Source organism: Saccopteryx bilineata, chromosome 3 (genome assembly GCF_036850765.1).
Source record: "Saccopteryx bilineata isolate mSacBil1 chromosome 3, mSacBil1_pri_phased_curated, whole genome shotgun sequence".
NCBI lineage: Eukaryota > Metazoa > Chordata > Mammalia > Chiroptera > Emballonuridae > Saccopteryx > Saccopteryx bilineata.
In genome coordinates, this window is record NC_089492.1 from 50,753,323 (window position 1) to 50,770,944 (window position 17,622).

Consider the following 17,622-nt stretch of genomic DNA (forward strand, 5'->3'; position numbering starts at 1 on the left):
AGACACAGTTGAGGGTATAGGGTGTACTTTTGCCATGAAATGGATACAAGCTCATGGTCTGAGCATTCATGAGTACTATACTTTCTTTTCATCATCTGAACTACCCACTAAAGACACAATTAGGCACATAACTGAGCAGGTAAAGACCTTGGGGTACCAGCAGTAAATGAGACAAGAGATGAAAAGCCCTTACACTGACATTGAGCACTGATTTAACTTTGTTTCTTTCTGGAGAGTGGGGGATAACTTGCTCAAAGTACTAAAGACAACTTTAGAGTTTTGCTCTTTTGTTTAGAGATTGGAGCATCTGTGACCTATCATTTCTGGAAATGTTGATTTAATGTTGTAGAAATTTTGCCCAATCTGCTTTCTGAAGGTAGTCAGAGCTCAGGGAGAATTAGATTATGAAGCATGGTTAGCTAGGAAATAATTATTTTGTCTGTCCTTCAATTGTTTCTTAATTTTATTCTTTTCAATATTTACAGGCTAAGTTACCTTAAGCATTAAATCTCTTTGGTCCTTGATAATCATATCTGTAAAATTGTGCCCATAATCATACATATATCATGTCATTGTTGGGTCAATTAAATGATATAATTTATGTGCCTGGAATACATTTGAAAATGCAGAAATAATGGCCACTACTGCTGAAGTTTCAGCATATTCATTGTTATTAGTAGTGCTTCTAGTACTAACTATAAAAAGTAGTTAATATTGAGCACAGCCTTGCCCCGCCCGTGCAACCCAGGCTTGCGGTCTGACTTGGTAGTCGGCTCCTCCTGCAGGGGTGGAGCCAAAAGCCCAGAAGAGGCAGAGTTCTGCTACTGAGCTGAGCTTGGGCACGCAGTCCTGCCCGGCAGTAGAGCCAAGGCTAGCAGCCATTCCTTAAGTGGGCTTCTCCTGCAAGGGCAGGGTGAAAGCCCGGAAACAGGCAGAGACCTGCAGCTGAGCAAAGGTGCTCGCCAGTGCCCTCAGGACCGAGCATAACGTCACACATGGAGGCAGGGCAAAGGCCAAGGCCACCAACCTTGTGCACCCGAGCACGTGATTACAGCCACTCCCGTGAAGAGAAAATGTGGAGGCAGAGAAATACAACACAAATAAACCAAGAGAAATCCCCAGAAAAGGACCTAAGTGAATCAGATATAACCAAATTACCAGATGCAGAGTTTAAAATAACGATTGCTAGGATGCTCAAAGATATTAGAACAACCATAGATGGCTATTACGAAAACCTAAATAAAGAGATAACAAATATAAAAAAGGACATTGAAATAATAAAAAAGAATCAGTCAGAAATGACAAATACAATATCTGAAATAAAGAATACAATGGAAGAAATTAAAAGCAGGATGGATGAAGCAGAGAATCAAATCAATGAGTTAGAGGACACAATAAATAAAGGCATGGAAGCAGAGCAGAAAAAAGAAAAGAGACTCAAAAAGTCTGAGGAAACTCTTAGAGAGCTATGTGACAACATGAAGAGAAATAATATCCACATCATAGGGGTTCCTGAAGAAGAAGAGAAAGAATAAGGGATAGAGACTTTGTTCAAACATATTATAGCAGAAAACTTCCCCCAATTAAGGAAGGAAAACATTTCACATGTTCAGGAGGCACAGAGAACTCCATTAAGGAGAAACCCAAAGAAACCAACACCAAGACACATCATAATTAAAATACCAAAGCTAAATGATAAAGAGAAGATATTAAAAGCTGTTAGAGAAAAAAAGACTATCACCTACAAAGGAGCCCCCATAAGGATTACTTCTGACTTCTCAACAGAAACACTTGAGGCCAGAAGGGAATGGCAAGAAATATTCAAAGTAATGCAGAACAAGAACCTACAACCAAGACTACTTTATCCAGCAAGGCTATCATTTAAAATTGAAGGAGAAATAAAAAGCTTTACAGATAAAAAAAAAATTCAAGGAATTCACTGCAACCAAACCAAGGCTGCAAGAAATGCTAAGGGACCTGTTGTAAACAGATCAAAGGAAAAAAAGAATATAGCAAAAGAGGAATACAGTTTTAAAGAAAAAAATGGCAATAAACAATTACATATCAGTAATAACCTTAAATATTAATGGATTAAATGATCTGATCAAGAGACATAGGGTACCTGAGTGGATAAGAAAACAGGACCCATACATATGCTGTCTACAAGAGACACACCTTAAATCAAAAGATGTACACAGACTGGAGATAAAAGGATGGAAAAAAATATTTCATGCAAATGGAAATGAAAAAAAAGCTGGGGTAGCAATACTTATATCAGACAAAATGGACTTTAAAACAAAGACCATAGTTAGAGATAAAGAAGGTCACTACATAATGATAAAGGGAGCAATCCAAAAGGAAGATATAACCATTATAAATATCTACGCACCTAATATAGGAGTACCTAAATATATAAAGCAGACTTTGATGGACTTAAAGGGCAAGATCAACAGCAATACTATAATAGTAGGGGATTTCAATACCCCATTAACATCATTAGATAGATCCTCAAGAAAGAAAATTAACAAAGAAACAGCAGACTTAAAGGACATATTAGATCAACTCGATTTAATAGATATCTTCAGAACCTTTCACCCTAAAACAGCAGAATATACATTCTTTTCATGCGCTCATGGTACATTCTCTAGAATAGACTACATGTTAGGGCACAAAAGCGATCTCAACAAATTTAAGAAGATTGAAATCATATCAAGCACTTTCTCTGATCACAATGGCATTAAACTAGAAATCAACCACAATAGAAAAATTGAAAAACATTCAAACACTTGGAAACTAAATAGCATGTTATTAAATAACGAATGGGTTAACATTGAGATCAAAGAAGAAATTAAAAAATTCCTAGAAACAAATGATAATGAGCATACATCAACTCAAAATTTATGGGACACAGCAAAAGCAGTCCTGAGAGGGAAGTTTATAGCATTACAGGCATACCTCAAGAAGCTAGAAAAAGCTCAAATAAACAACTTAACCCTGCATCTTAAAAGAACTAGAAAAAGAACAGCAAGTAAAGCCCAGAGCTACTAGAAGGAAGGAAATAATAAAGATCAGAGCAGAAATAAATGACATAGAGGCTAAAGAAACAATGCAGAGGATCAATGAAACCAGGAGCTGGTTCTTTGAAAAGGTAAACAAGATTGATGAACCTTTAATGAGACTCACCAAGAAAAAAAGAGAGAGGACTCAAATAAATAAAATTAGAAACGAGAGTGGAGAAATAACAACTGACACAACAGAAATACAAAACATTGTAAGAAAATACTATGAAGAACTGTACGCCAAAAAACTAAACAACCTAGATGAAATGGACAAATTCCTTGAATTATATAATCTTCCAAAAATCAATCTGGAAGAATCAGAAAACCTAAACAGATCAATTACAACAAATGAGATTGAAACAGCTATCAAAAAACTCCCAAAACAGAAAAGTCCTGGGCCTGATGGCTTCACAAATGAATTCTACCAAATATTCAAAGAAGAACTAACTCCTATCCTTCTCCAGCTATTTCAAAAAATTTAAGAGGAAGGAAGACTTCCAAACTCCTTTTATGAGGCGAGCATAATTCTGATTCCAAAACCAGGCAAAGACAACACAAAAAAAGAAAATTATAGGCCAATATCCCTGATGAACTTAGATGCAAAAATCCTCAACAAAATATTAGCAAACCTGATCCAGCAATATATGAAAAAAATCATACACCATGATCAAGTGGGATTTATTCTTGGGAGGCAAGGCTGGTACAATATTCGCAAATCAATCAATGTGATTCATCACATAAAAAAAAGAAAGGAGAAAAACCACATGATAATTTCAATAGATGCAGAAAAAGCATTTGATGAAGTCCAGCACCCATTCATGATCAAAACTCTCAGCAAAGTGGGAATACAGGGAACATACCTCAACATGATAAAGGCCATCTATGACAAACCCACAGCCAACATCATACTCAATAGGCAAAAATTAAAAGCAATCCCTTTAAGATCAGGAACAAGGCAAGGGTGCCCCCTTTCACCACTCTTATTCAACATAGTTCTGGAAGTCCTAGCCACAGCAATCAGACAAGAAAAAGAAATAAAAGGCATCCGAATTGGAAAAGAAGAAGTAAAACTATCATTATTTGCAGATGATATGATATTGTATATAGAAAACACTAAAGTCGCAGTAAAAAAACTACTAGATGTGATAAATAAATTCGGCAAGGTGGCAGGATATAAAATCAATACTCAGAAATCAGAGGCATTTTTATACACTAATAATAAACTGTCAGAAAGAGAAATCAAGGAATCAATCCCCTTTATCATTGCAACCAAAAAAATAAAGTACTTAGGAATAAATCTAACCAAGGAGATTAAAGACTTGTACTCGGAAAATTATAAAATATTGATAAAAGAAATCAGGGAAGATACGAATAAGTGGAGGCATATACCATGCTCATGGTTAGGAAGAATAAACATCATTAAAATGTCTATATTACCCAAAGCAATTTATAAATTCAATGCAATACCGATTAAAATACCAATGACTTACTTCAAAAATATAGAACACATATTTCAAAAATTTATATGGAACCAAAAGAGAACACGAATAGCCTCAGCAATCTTGAAAAGGAAGAATAAAGCAGGAGGTATCACACTTCCAGATATCAAGTTATATTATAAGGCCATTGTACTCAAAACAGCATGGTACTGGCATAATAACATGCACATAGATCAATGGAACAGAACAGAGAACCCAGAAATAAACCCACAGCTCTATGGACAACTGATATTTGACAAAGGAGGTAAGAAAATACAATGGAGTAAAGACAGCCTCTTCAAGAAATGGTGTTGGAAAAATTGGACAGCTACCTGCAAAAAAATGAAACTAGACCACCAACTTACACCACTCACAAAAATAAACTCAAAATGGATAAAAGACTTAAATGTAAGCCGTGAAACCATAAGCATCTTAGAAGAAAACATAGGCAGTAAGCTCTCTGACATCTCTCGCAGCAATATATTTGCTGATTTGTCTCCACAGGCAAGTGAAATAAAAGACAGGATAAACAAATGGGACTTTATCGCCCTGGCCGGTTGGCTCAGCGGTAGAGCGTCGGCCTAGCGTGCGGAGGACCCGGGTTCAATTCCCGGCCAGGGCACAAAGGAGAAGCGTCCATTTGCTTCTCCACCCCTCCGCCGTGCCTTCCTCTCTGTCTCTCTCTTCCCCTCCCGCAGCCAAGGCTCCATTGGAGCAAAGATGGCCCGGGCACTGGGGATGGCTCTGTGGCCTCTGCCTCAGGCGCTAGAGTGGCTCTGGTCGCAACATGGCGACGCCCAGGATGGGCAGAGCATCGCCCCCTGGTGGGCAGAGCGTCGCCCCATGGTGGGCGTGCCGGGTGGATCCCGGTCGGGCGCATGCAGGAGTCTGTCTGACTGTCTCTCCCTGTTTCCAGCTTCAGAAAAATGCAAACCCCCCCCCAAAAAAAAGCAAATGGGACTTTATCAAACTAAAAAGCTTCTGCACAGCTAAAGACAATAAGAACAGAATAAAAAGACAAACTACACAATGGGAGAATATATTTGACATTGCATCTGATAAGGGGTTAATAACCAAAATTTATAAAGAACTTGTAAAACTTAATACCAGGAAGACAAACAATCTAATCCAAAAATGGGCAAAAGAAATAAATAGACACTTCTCCAAAGAGGACACACAGATGGCCAATAGGCATATGAAAAAATGTTCAACATCACCAATGATTAGAGAAATGCAAATTAAAACCACAATGAGATATCACCTCACACCAGTCAGAATGGCACTCATCAATAAAACAACACAGAATAAGTGCTGGCGAGGATGTGGAGAAAAGGGAACCCTCCTGCATTGCTGGTGGGAATGCAGACTGGTGCAACCACTGTGGAAAACAGTATGGAGATTCCTCAAGAAATTAAAAATCGAACTGCCTTTTAACCCAGCTATACCACTGTTAGGAATAGCCCCAAGAACACCATAGCACTGTTTGAAAAGAAGAAATGCACCCCCATGTTTATGGCAGCATTGTTTACAGTAGTAAAGATCTGGAAACAGTCCAAGTGTCCATCAGAGGACGTGTGGATTAAAAAGCTTTGGTATATATATACTATGGAATACTACTCAGCCATAAGAAATGACACAGGATTTTTTACAACAACATGGATGGGCCTTGATAACATTATACTGAGCGAAAGAAGTAAATCAGAAAAAACTAAGAACTATATGATTTCATACATAGGTGGGACATAAAGATGAGACTCAGAGACATGGACAACAGTGTTGGGGCTACAGGGTGGGAGGAGGAGAGAGAGGGGGTTGGGGGAGGGGAGGGTCACAAAGATCATGGCTTTTCAGCATTTGCCATATTCCCCCCTTAATCTATAGACAGCAAATATTTACTTATGGTGTTTCCACTATAAAGACTGCTGTCTTAGGAACAAATGCTGATGAATTATTTCAGCAGTTCCTCCTTCTTCAAAGACTTATATGTCAACATAGAGTTCCATGTTTCATAGGACATACTCAAGCTCACTCCATGCTCCCTGGAGCTTTAGCACAAGGGAATGCCCTTTCTCTCTCTCCCTCTTTTCTTTTCTTCTTTTTTTTTTTTGTTGTTGTATTTTTTCTTTTATTTATTTATTTTTTGTATTTTTCTGAAGATGGAAATGGGGAGGCCATCAGATGGACTCCCGCATGTGCCTGACCGGGATCCGCCTGGCATGCCTACCGGGGGGGGGGTGTTCTGCCCATCTGGGGTGTTGCTCTGTTGCAACCAGAGCCATTCTAGCACCTGGGGCAGAGGCCATGGGGCAATCCTTAGTGCCCGGGGTGGCTTTGCTCTGGTGGAGCCTTGGCTGTGGGAGGGGAAGAGAGAGATGGAGAGGAGGGAGAGGGGGAGGGGTGGAGAAGTAGATGGGCGCTTCTTCTTTCCAAATAGCTCCAGATACATGGAAAAGATTTATATAGGCAGATGGGGATCCTCAAACCCCTCAGCGAGATCTTCTGAGCATGGCTTTTAACATACCTAGAGGCAGAAAAAGCCCAATAGAGATCAGGGGAACTACCAGCTTTTAGGATACACCCTTAAAGGCTCCAACGCCCCAAAGGGGTCTCATAGGATGCCATCTGGGTCCTGCTTCAATAGTGGAAAGGAAGGTCATTGAGCTAAAGCCTGCCAGGTTTACATGCCTCTGCTGTGAGGAAACAGGGACACTGGAAGGTAGGCTACCCCCTCGCTCCTCTAAGGGAGGGTTCAGTCTCTTCCAGCCCTGCCCCAGCCACCTATGACCTAACCTTGCCCAGAATGCTGGGGTTAGCCACTGAAGGCTGAAGGTGCCCAGGGCCGTCGGCCCCATCTATGACACCGTGGACGAGCCTAGGGTATTTCTTCCAAGAAGCAGGTAAACTGATCTCATTTGCACAAGGGCCACTTAACTATGTTTTGCCTGAATAGTCAGGTTTTTTATTCTTCCCTCAAAGATCTCTGTTGTGGGTGTTGATAGTCCTATTTTCTGCTGCTTTGCTTAATATATAGTGTTTCCTTTATCCCTCCTACCTCAATGCCTCACTCATATTTCAGGCTGGGACCTACTCCTAATTTAGAGTTCTCTTTCCCCCTTTTGCCAACTTCTATTATGAATCTACCTTTGCCACCCTGCTTAGTGTATCCCAAGGTTCTCTTTACCATGCCACAGTCGCAGAGCTCCAAGGAAAAGCAACCTGGTCTCATCTCTCCAGGCAGAGGAGAACAGAAGCTCCATATCCACGCATGCTGCAAATGGCTTTTTCAGTCTACCTGAATCATTACCAGCTAGAAGCAGCGGTCATTCGGACTTGGACATGAGCTGCAAAGTATAGAATGGTGACAACAATTCCAGTGCCATGAGGACTTTTCCTGGATGTGGACTTTTCCTGGACTCCTGCTCCCTGTGACAGCTCCTAACAGACTGAACTGTGGTTGGGTTGCATTTTTCAGGAATTTGGCATGATGATGGGGCCAACTTGGACTTGATGAACATGTTAAGGACATTACTCTTTTATGGATTCTTGCTGTATTGGCCAAGAGCTTGATTAAAGGCTTTTAATCACTGTAAAAAAAATAGAAGACTGGATAAAGAAGATGGGGCACATATACACCATGGTATACTATTCAGCTAGAAGAAATGATGACATCGGATCACTTATAGCAGAATGGTGGAATCTTGATAACATTATGCGGAGTGAAATAAGTGAATCAGAAAAAAACAAGAACTGCAGGATTCCATACATTGGTGGAACATAAAAACAAGACTAAGAGACATGGACAGGCATGGGGTGGTTACGGGGGGTGAGGGGAGGGGAGGAGGGAGAGGGGGAGGGGTACAAAGAAAACTGGATAGAGGGTGACGGAGGATGATCTCTCTTTGGGTGATGGGTATGCAACAGAACTAAATGACAAGATAACCTGGAAATGTTTTCTTTGAATATATGTACCCTGATTTATTGATGTCACCCCATTAAAATAAAAATTTATTTATAAAAAAAAAGTAATTAACATTTGTGAACCTGCAAATAGATGTCCATCAGTGCTTTTAACTGCAATTTTAACTGGTATATTTTTACAATATATTTTCTTGTTTAATATTAAGCATCTAAAATGATCACACAACTACAATATAATCAGTGGGCAGATATAGTACAAGTCCAACCACACTGATTCAAGGACTTTCTAGAGTCAGTCTGCAATTTTCACAAATCAACAAAAGTCCAAACAGCTCAAGAAAACAAAAAGTCATGAATGTTTATAATTTACAGGTGAGCCATGAAGTTTTAAGCCATATGTTAAATATAAAAAAGTTTGAACATTTAGTTAAACACTGTCACATCCGAATACAACTTTGTTTTAACTATAGAATCTCAAACTACTTGCCAAGATTACTGAAAATCTGTTGACTGTGCTCTGAGATTTGTGCTTGCTCAGTCCATAAATTTTTATATTTTTCTGTTAACACCTATTGCTATCACTATAATTCTATATATATAGATATTTATGATCTAAAACTCTTGTTTCCTTTGATTTGTATAGTATGTACTTTTTCTCAATTCATTTATTTTTGATTTCTATAAAATCACATTTAGAAAAAATGTGTATTTAATAAAATATATGAACACTTAATTTCATTTTATAAGTCATGCTTTAGGTTTGTATTTATTTTTATTTTTTTTAGATTTTTTTTTTTCTTGTATTTTTTTCTGAAGTGGGGGGGTGGGGCACAGACAGACTTCCGTATGCGCCTGACCAGGATCCACCCAGTATGCCCAACAGGGGGCGATGCTCTGCCCATCTGGGCCATTTCTCCATTGCATCTGGAGCCATTCTAACACCTGAGGCAGAGGCCATGAAGCCATCCTCAGTGCCCGGGCCTTGGCTGTGGGAGGGAAAAAGACAGATAGAGAAAAAGGAGAGGGGAAGGGTGGAGAAGCAGATGCTTCTCCTGTGTGCCCTGTCCAGTATTCAAACCCGGGACTTCCACACACTGGGCTGATGCTCTACTGCTGATCCATTTGGCCAGGGACTTTTTTTTTTAATTTTTAAAGATATTTTGCATGCTCTTCAATTTCAACCCCATGAAACAGAGTGGTTGGTGAGATTCCTGGAGGCACTATGACTACCAAGGATTAATGGGAGTAACTGTGAACTGGCTAGAAACATCCAAAAATTCTGAAATTGTACCTACATATCACTTAGCATTTAAACAACATTTAATGAGTGAGTGAAGAACTGAATTCATGAAATATGTGTGCTTATAGGAAAATTAAAATGATTTATCTTGGAAATAATGGGCACAGTGATAATTTTCTGTAATATATCATTTTCTTACTGAAGGAGATGCTAGACTGTCAACTTTAGGTCTCTTCTGCAGTCTACTGTTATAAATATTTATCTTTTAAATGTTGAAAATATTAAGGTCACTTTCCATATGTATTGTCCATGTTGTTCTATTGGGGGGGCTAAATAATATATACTATATATGTTTAGGGAACTAAAATGAATGTTTTATTGATGTATGTTACATATTAAATATCTTAGAGCTCAAATTTATCCTTTTATTTTACAAAGTCCTTCAGGTGTTAGACATCTATCCTATTTGGGAGTCAAGATATTCTTCAACTTTAAGGCTTAGTAGCTTTTGTATTCTTCAAAAAGGGCCACAGTTCAATCCTGCACTTTGAAAATGGACTCAGGAAAAGGACTCTCTGTTGGTTATCTTAGACATTTCCCAGTTACAGATAAAGATCAGCACTAAGTAAATGGATTCTGAGTGAAAGAAATGTTTACTTTCACTTCTAAATTAGAACACACAAGCTATATGTCCTACATATGGTAAAGCTGAGTCTTTGATGACTAAGAGTAGATAAAGTTTGGGCTACTCCTTGATACCTGTGGTAAGGTGACTGTTGGTTTCAGGAAGGCCATCGTCCTCTTCCTCCTTGGTCCTAGGGTCGTGCTCTTCCTTGCTGTTCATGTTTGGGCTGTAGTGTCGGGGCTTCATCAGCAAGGATTTCCTCTTGTTGACAGGGACACCCAAGGTCTGCTCTTCAGCTCTCCTTTTCTTTGCCATGGAGCAGTCATATGCAGCACTGTAACAATTGAGACATTTAAATGCATAGTATAATAGTTTACTGCTATTTGTCTTTTGACTTTCATGAAATATAATGCAAAGTCTGTGGAAATTTGGGTCTGTTGTTAGTACAAACAAAAATAGTCCATCCAGTGAATCAATTGTGTATTCTATTTTACTGCCTATGAAGAGTTAAAAAAAACCATTCCTAATCCTGAGTAAGCATATGTTAATCTGTGATTTGCTTGGCACTACACTAAATACCCAGGGAGAGATAAAACAAGATTTGCACTGGTTTGCTAATCCTAAAAAAAGCTAATGTGAAAAGCATACCACTGGATACAAAAACAAGTCCAGCATGGATAAATCACAAGGTTTTTCAAAGTTGTTTGCTACCCAACCTGCCTATCTCTGCCATAGTTGCACGTCAAACTTGAGATGCCACATCTGGCACTTTGACTTAAAAGAAAGGAGCATAAAGGGAGGGAACAAGTTATGAAAATTTAATCAACCCACTCCAGTCAATAACAACAACGAAAAAGTAAAAAGATGCTACATGGCATTCTATTTTCTGATTTTCACCCATTTGGCACACTGAAAGAAACACATAAAAGGAGGAGAAATAAGATTAGATTTCATAAAAACAGACAATTTATCCTTATTCCTGTTCTCATATGATTTTATTTGAAAGTGCTCCTGAGGGTGGCTCTTTCAACATAGATTTTCTACATACAGCTCACTCAGAATTACTCCATGTATTGAATACTCTATGTATTGAAGATCACTCTATGTATTGAAGTTGAAACAAACATTTTCTTGGAAAGATCCAAAAAGACCAGAGGGATTAGCTAGCAGTGAATTTGTAAGACATATTCATTTAGTTCTCTAGGAATAAAAATGCAACAGATTTAGATAAAAATATCCAGAAGAGAGAATACTAGACTCAAAATAATATGGTATTACTTACTTCATCACACACAAAAAATATTAAATACTCAGTAATATTACCAAATAGACAAAAGGTTTAAATTGTTCTCTTAGAAACATCAAGGCAAAAATGGTGGCCCTTTCATGAAAATTATGTATTTAGAAGAGTAGATTTAAAAACTTCAGAGAAATAAAATGTTATTTCTCTTTAGGGAAATAAAATGATTCTGGAAGAAAAGACCATTGGAAAGAGTTAGAAATCTCTAAAAAATATTAAAAATTAGAGAAATTAAAATTATTCTGAGAAAAAGAATAGTGTAGTTCCTAAACAAACTAATATACTTCTGCAAAATTTCTCTGATGAGCCTAAATTTAAAATGATCATGCACAAAAAATGGAGCAAAAGAGAATATAACCATATGGCGATGAGAGCAAACACACGTCTTTATAATAAGACTGCAGCAAACAAAAACTTCCATATCCTGAGCCTACCAATTTGTCAAGGAAAACAGTCTATAATGAAGTCATAATATAATGAAAGCAGGCATAGACACACAGAACTGCCCTTACACTTACCTTCTCTGTCAAGGAAATTGACCTTTGAAGGAGGAGGGACAGAAGAAACACATCAAAGGGGAATGAATTTCCTCGTTATGTAAAAAGAGTTAAAAGAAATTCTCTAAACTAATTAAAGTCTCCTAAATCAAGTGAATTTCTATGAAAGATGCTAAAAAAAATACAAGTAAGACCACTAGACCATTGTCTTAAACTTAGAAGGTTTATAGAAAATGAAAAAGGGTCCTGAGAAATGTCTTTCACATATTAAAGCAAGAAAAAGAGTGGATTCTAGAAACCAGTTTAAGCATAATATTGGTATTAGGGGAAAAGGCTGGTGGTGGTGGTGGTTAAAAAGAACTGATCAGTCAGAAAAATGTCATTTCTTTCTTTGATGGTTGGGGTGATGAATGAGGCTGCACATCTAGTACCTGTAAGATCCTTATAAACTTTGTCTTGTTAACATTATTATCTACATTTACTTATAAAGACAAGTTATATTCTCCAAATTATGTATCTGATGATCTGATATTTGAATCTGACTCTGCAGGCCTCAAGGCTCCTACTCTCTCTTGCAGGTTGCAAAATAAGAACAATGAATTTGGGTAATTTGACAATTGGGTGAAGTAGTACCTGGATAAACCAGCACTTCTCCAACTGGAAGGAAGCCGCCTATCACAAGTCACTGCCCAATGCTTCGGGTACAGATATAGGCAATACTCATTAGCTCCGGAGAAGCTACTGAGTTTAAGTGTGAAAAACATGTTGTGAAATGTAATTAAGATCCCCAGAATGTCCATAGTATGGAGCAGTAGAAGGAAACTAATGAGGTGATATTTAATGACAATAAAAATCAAGTTCATTATCTGGATCCAAATAAGAACTGTGCAAGGATAAAAGGGAAATACAAGGTTTTATCAAAAGTACAAATTTAACTTAAAATGAATTTACTGTATATGATATTGTGTATAAAGATCCTTAAGGAATATTAGCTGTGTAATCTGTAACAAAAAAATTAAATCTTTTTGAACACAAAATTTCTTATACAGCAAACAAGGATAATAATTTTTATATCACATGTTGTAGATAAAGAAGATAACGTCTGTGCCGATAAGGATGAAAACAGGTCATGATTGAGCTTTTCTGACTCCCAGATTAGAGCTCTTTGGATTCCATCAACATCAGGCTCTTGTTGCCACTATGAAACAGCACAAACTCTCTTCCTGGCACACTGTAGATTTATGCATGCTTATATGTCCATAAGTGCATTTTTTTACATACTATTTATATTTACGTAAATTACATTAGATATATGCATAACATTTGCTTTAAATCTCATACTCTGTGTACTTCTCTATTGCAAAGTAACCATCACTCAGGCAGCATTTTTAGCTAAAATGAAAGGCTTCATAATAAATATTACCCTTTGTGTGCATGGAAAATGGTCCCTTTCCCTGGTTTTCCCTGAGGGCACACTATTTTGGCTTTATTATGACACTTCACTGTGACACTGCAATGAGGGAAAGCCATGCTTTACATGTCACTGAAAGAAATGCCACAAAATGCTAACATATCTTCTCAAGGTTGCCAGAAATAATTTCCACTGGGTTGTGTTTTCCCATCTGCAGAGCTCTGAAATGTTAAGGAAATAAATGAGCTCTATTATCTATATTTTTCTAGTAGATGAGAAACAAAAAGAAAAAAATACCCTTGCATTTATTGTTCTATTAAATCTAACTGTTGCTTTAGACATCCAGGGTTCTCCAGGGGACTTTATCAATGCACCAAATATGTTGTAATGCCATATTTTAAATATGTGGTTTTGATTTTATTAAGGTATCTTTATAATATCTGAATCCCCCACCAAAATAAATTTGGTTATACTTTTGAGAAATGCTTCCATTTAGAAACTCAAATGCTTATTTGAAATAGTATTTCCTTTAATAACAATGTATGACTGAAATTTTATTCAACAGTGATTGAGGAAAACAACATTGGGTAATATTAATGATAAACTCAGTTCTTGAAGTATGTTTAGAAGTCAAATTCATTAACTGTTCAGGTTTCAGAAAAGAATACACAAATTATTAGGCAACTGTAAACCCCCAATATCTGTCTAATAAGCACAGGGCTCCAACACAGCTTTCTGGCTTATTTTTCACAGTAATAAATTCTCAATGCAAGTTATCAGAAGTCATGTAACAGTTAAAAATTTAGCTTAACTAATACAAAGGTTCTGAGCATACTCCCCCAGAAGAATATTATTGAAAAACAATTTGGAATTTATTAATCCCCAAGTCCAAAGAAATTATTTACATGCTCCAATATTTTATGAAAAATTCATAGTGGGTATCTACTGACTTCTAATTAGGCAGACTACTACAGACTCATAGAAAGAAACCAGAAAGTTTGAATTTGAATTAAAAAGAAAATAAAAGTTATAATGATTAAAAAGAAAAACTTCAACTCTTATTTTTTCAGAGAAATAATTGTGCTTGAGGAGAACTCAAAAGAATCTACATGTAAAACACTAAAATAAGAAGGTAAATTTAGTAAGGTCACTTTTAAAAATTATTTGAACTTAATCTATAGCAATACAAAATTAGAAAAATAATTTAAAAGTACAACCACCTATGACACATAGAAATAAGAAATACCTAAAAATAAATATAAAAAAGATGTATAAAATTGTACAAAACAAATAATATTTTGAGATAATTAAAAACAAATAAATGAAGAAATATAAGATATTCATGGAGTAAAAGACTTGGTATTATAAAAATTTAGTTTTCTCCAAATTTATTTATTAGATTCAATGCAATCCTCCCAAAATTATCCAAAATTTTTTTCTAGAAATAAAAAAGTTATTTCTAAAATGTGTATGAAAATGAAAAGACCCAAGAATAGCAAAGATCATTTTGGAGAAGAGTAGCAACAAAATTGGAACACTTAAAGTCTTGGATGTCAAACTGTATCATAAATCTGTAGTACTAACAAAAAGATGTTATTGGGGCAAGCATAAACAAGTAGACTGATGAAATAGAACATATAGATGTCCCATCTATTGGGTCCAGAAATAGACTCACACATATGTGGTAAATTTATAGCAAAGTTGTCTTTTGTGAAAAGGTTATTCTAACTAGGTCAATTGGATATCTGTCTTAAAAAAAGAAAAAAAAAGTCTTGACTTTTTTACCTTATAGTATCTACAACTACAACAACAAAATTCCAGAGAATTATAGATTCCAAATATGCACTATAATAAAACAATAAAGCTTCATAAAAAAAGTGAGACAGCCTGACCAGGTGGTGGCGCAGTGGAGAGAGCGTCGGACTGGGATGCAGAGGACCTAGGTTCGAGACCCCGAGGTCACCAGCTTGAGCATGGGCTCATCTGGTTTGAGCAAAAGCCTACCAGCTTGAACCCAAGGTCACTGGGTCCAACAAGGGGTTACTTGGTCTGCTGAAGACCCGCGGTCAAGGCACATATGGGAAAGCAATCAATGAACAACTAAGGTGTTGCAACATGCAATGAAAAACTAATGATTGATGCTTCTCATCTCTCTCCATTCCTGTCTGTCTGTCCCTGTCTATCCCTCGCTCTGACTCACTCTCTGTCTCTGAAATAAATAAATAAATAAATAAATAAATAAATAAAGACTTAAATATTTAAAAAAGTGAGACAATGTCCTCATGACCTTCACAAAGATTTAAGCAGTTTAAAAAGCCCTAATTTAAAAGAAAAGACAAATTAGAATACATTAAAACTAAAACTTTTATTCATCAAAAGATAACAGCCAGTAAGCAGAGCTTCCTATCAATTTGTTTTTTGATCTATTTACTCGAGCATGTTCACATTGTGAAGGCTCATTGTGCCCTACTCTTGTGACATGTATGTCCTTCTATTATATGCTTCAAAACAGTTTTTAAAAGACCAGTAAGAATAAAAAAAATAGGCCATAGAGCAGAAGTTATTTCCAACTCATATATACAGAATATGTAAAAAATAAATCCTCCAAATAAATTAAAAAATGACAATCAATGTAAAAAAATGGGCAAAAGATGTGGGTAGGCACATCAAAAAACAAATGGTACACAAAAGAAGAGGTGATCAGGCTCTTTCATCTCCAGGGACATGCAAAAACATGCTCTGGCTTCTTGGCTAATGAAGTATGAACCATAAATTGAACCTGCTAAAATTTCTCCCTTTCCATCACCAAAACAGCAAATCCAAGCATTATATTCTAGAAAGAATAGCAAAGATTAGGCCACCCTTAATACATAGAAAATGCACGGTTAGTGGGCCCTATAACTTTTCCATTAAATTTACAAATATAGAACCCACTAAGATGAATTCTAGTGATTAACAGTGTACTACCACAAACTCAAGCAAATACTAGCTCTAAAATATTTGATGTTTATTTAGCAAATTAATACACTCAAATATTTTTATAGCCACCAATATGGCAAATATATTCTTTCTCATCTCTATCAGAGAGCAAAACCAGGGGCAATTTAACATTCCAATAATAAGAAAAATAGTGTAGATCTATACAGTCTTGCTGAGGAGTGTACAAATTCTGCTGCTCCCTGTCATAATACAGTCTAAAGGAACCTGGTTAACAGGACATTCCACAAAACATCATATTGGTAAATTATGTTGATAATATCATGTTAACAAGAACAGATAAGCATGAAGTGGAACTTTAGAAGCTTTGGCAAGACATCCGTGTTCCAGAGGTTGGAAGATAAACCATGTGTGATTCAGAAGCACACCATTGTAGTGCAGTTTTAAGGGGTTCAGTAGGCTGGGGGTATTCTGGGTATTCCCATTATAATAAAAGACAAAATTGTTGCATTTTACACTTTTCATCACTGAGAAGAAAGTAAATTCCAGATTGGCCTTTTTAGGTTCTGGGGACATCACATTCCACACTTGGAAATATCACTTTTACCCACGAATTGAGTGATGAGGAAGGTGGCCAGCTTTGAAAAAGCTGCAGAGCAGGTCTTAGCTGCATTATGGACAGCCTTGCTGGTTGGATATAAAATTTGATAGAGTCTATGGTATTTTTTAATGTATTTGTAATAAAAGGAAAAAATGCTAATGGAGTTTAGGGCAAGATCTAATGGGAGAATCACAACACAGACCCACAAATTCCTGGAGCAAGTAAATTAGTAGTAAGAATTATATACTACTCTATAACCAGTCCTAGGAGAGACAGAATCCTTGACCATGAAGCCAGAACTGACCATCTTTAACTGGTGTCTGTTAGCTTTATGAAGTCATCATGTCAAACAGGCCAAAAAGTAATCCATCATAAGACGAAAGGTCTAATATTGGGCTGAAGCAAGTCTAAACAGAACATGTAAGCTGTATGAGCAGACCCTCATGATATCCATCACTCTGGTGGCAGTACCCCATGGTCAATTGCCACAAATGGGCCATATGTAGGGTTTCTGAATATCAGATATGAAAGAAGAAGAAGGACAAGCATGGTAAGT

The 17,622-nt window shown here is 36.9% G+C and overlaps 1 protein-coding gene across 1 annotated transcript in view; it reads right to left on the reverse strand.

Annotated features, from left to right (window-relative positions):
• The window catches only part of ST18 (ST18 C2H2C-type zinc finger transcription factor), a 128,588-nt gene that overhangs the window by 75,498 nt on the left and 35,468 nt on the right, over positions 1-17,622 (reverse strand). The window contains exon 5 of the mRNA XM_066266117.1: positions 10,455-10,654. Coding sequence (XP_066122214.1) covers positions 10,455-10,654 — 200 coding nt within the window. The remainder of the gene's footprint in view (positions 1-10,454; positions 10,655-17,622) is intronic.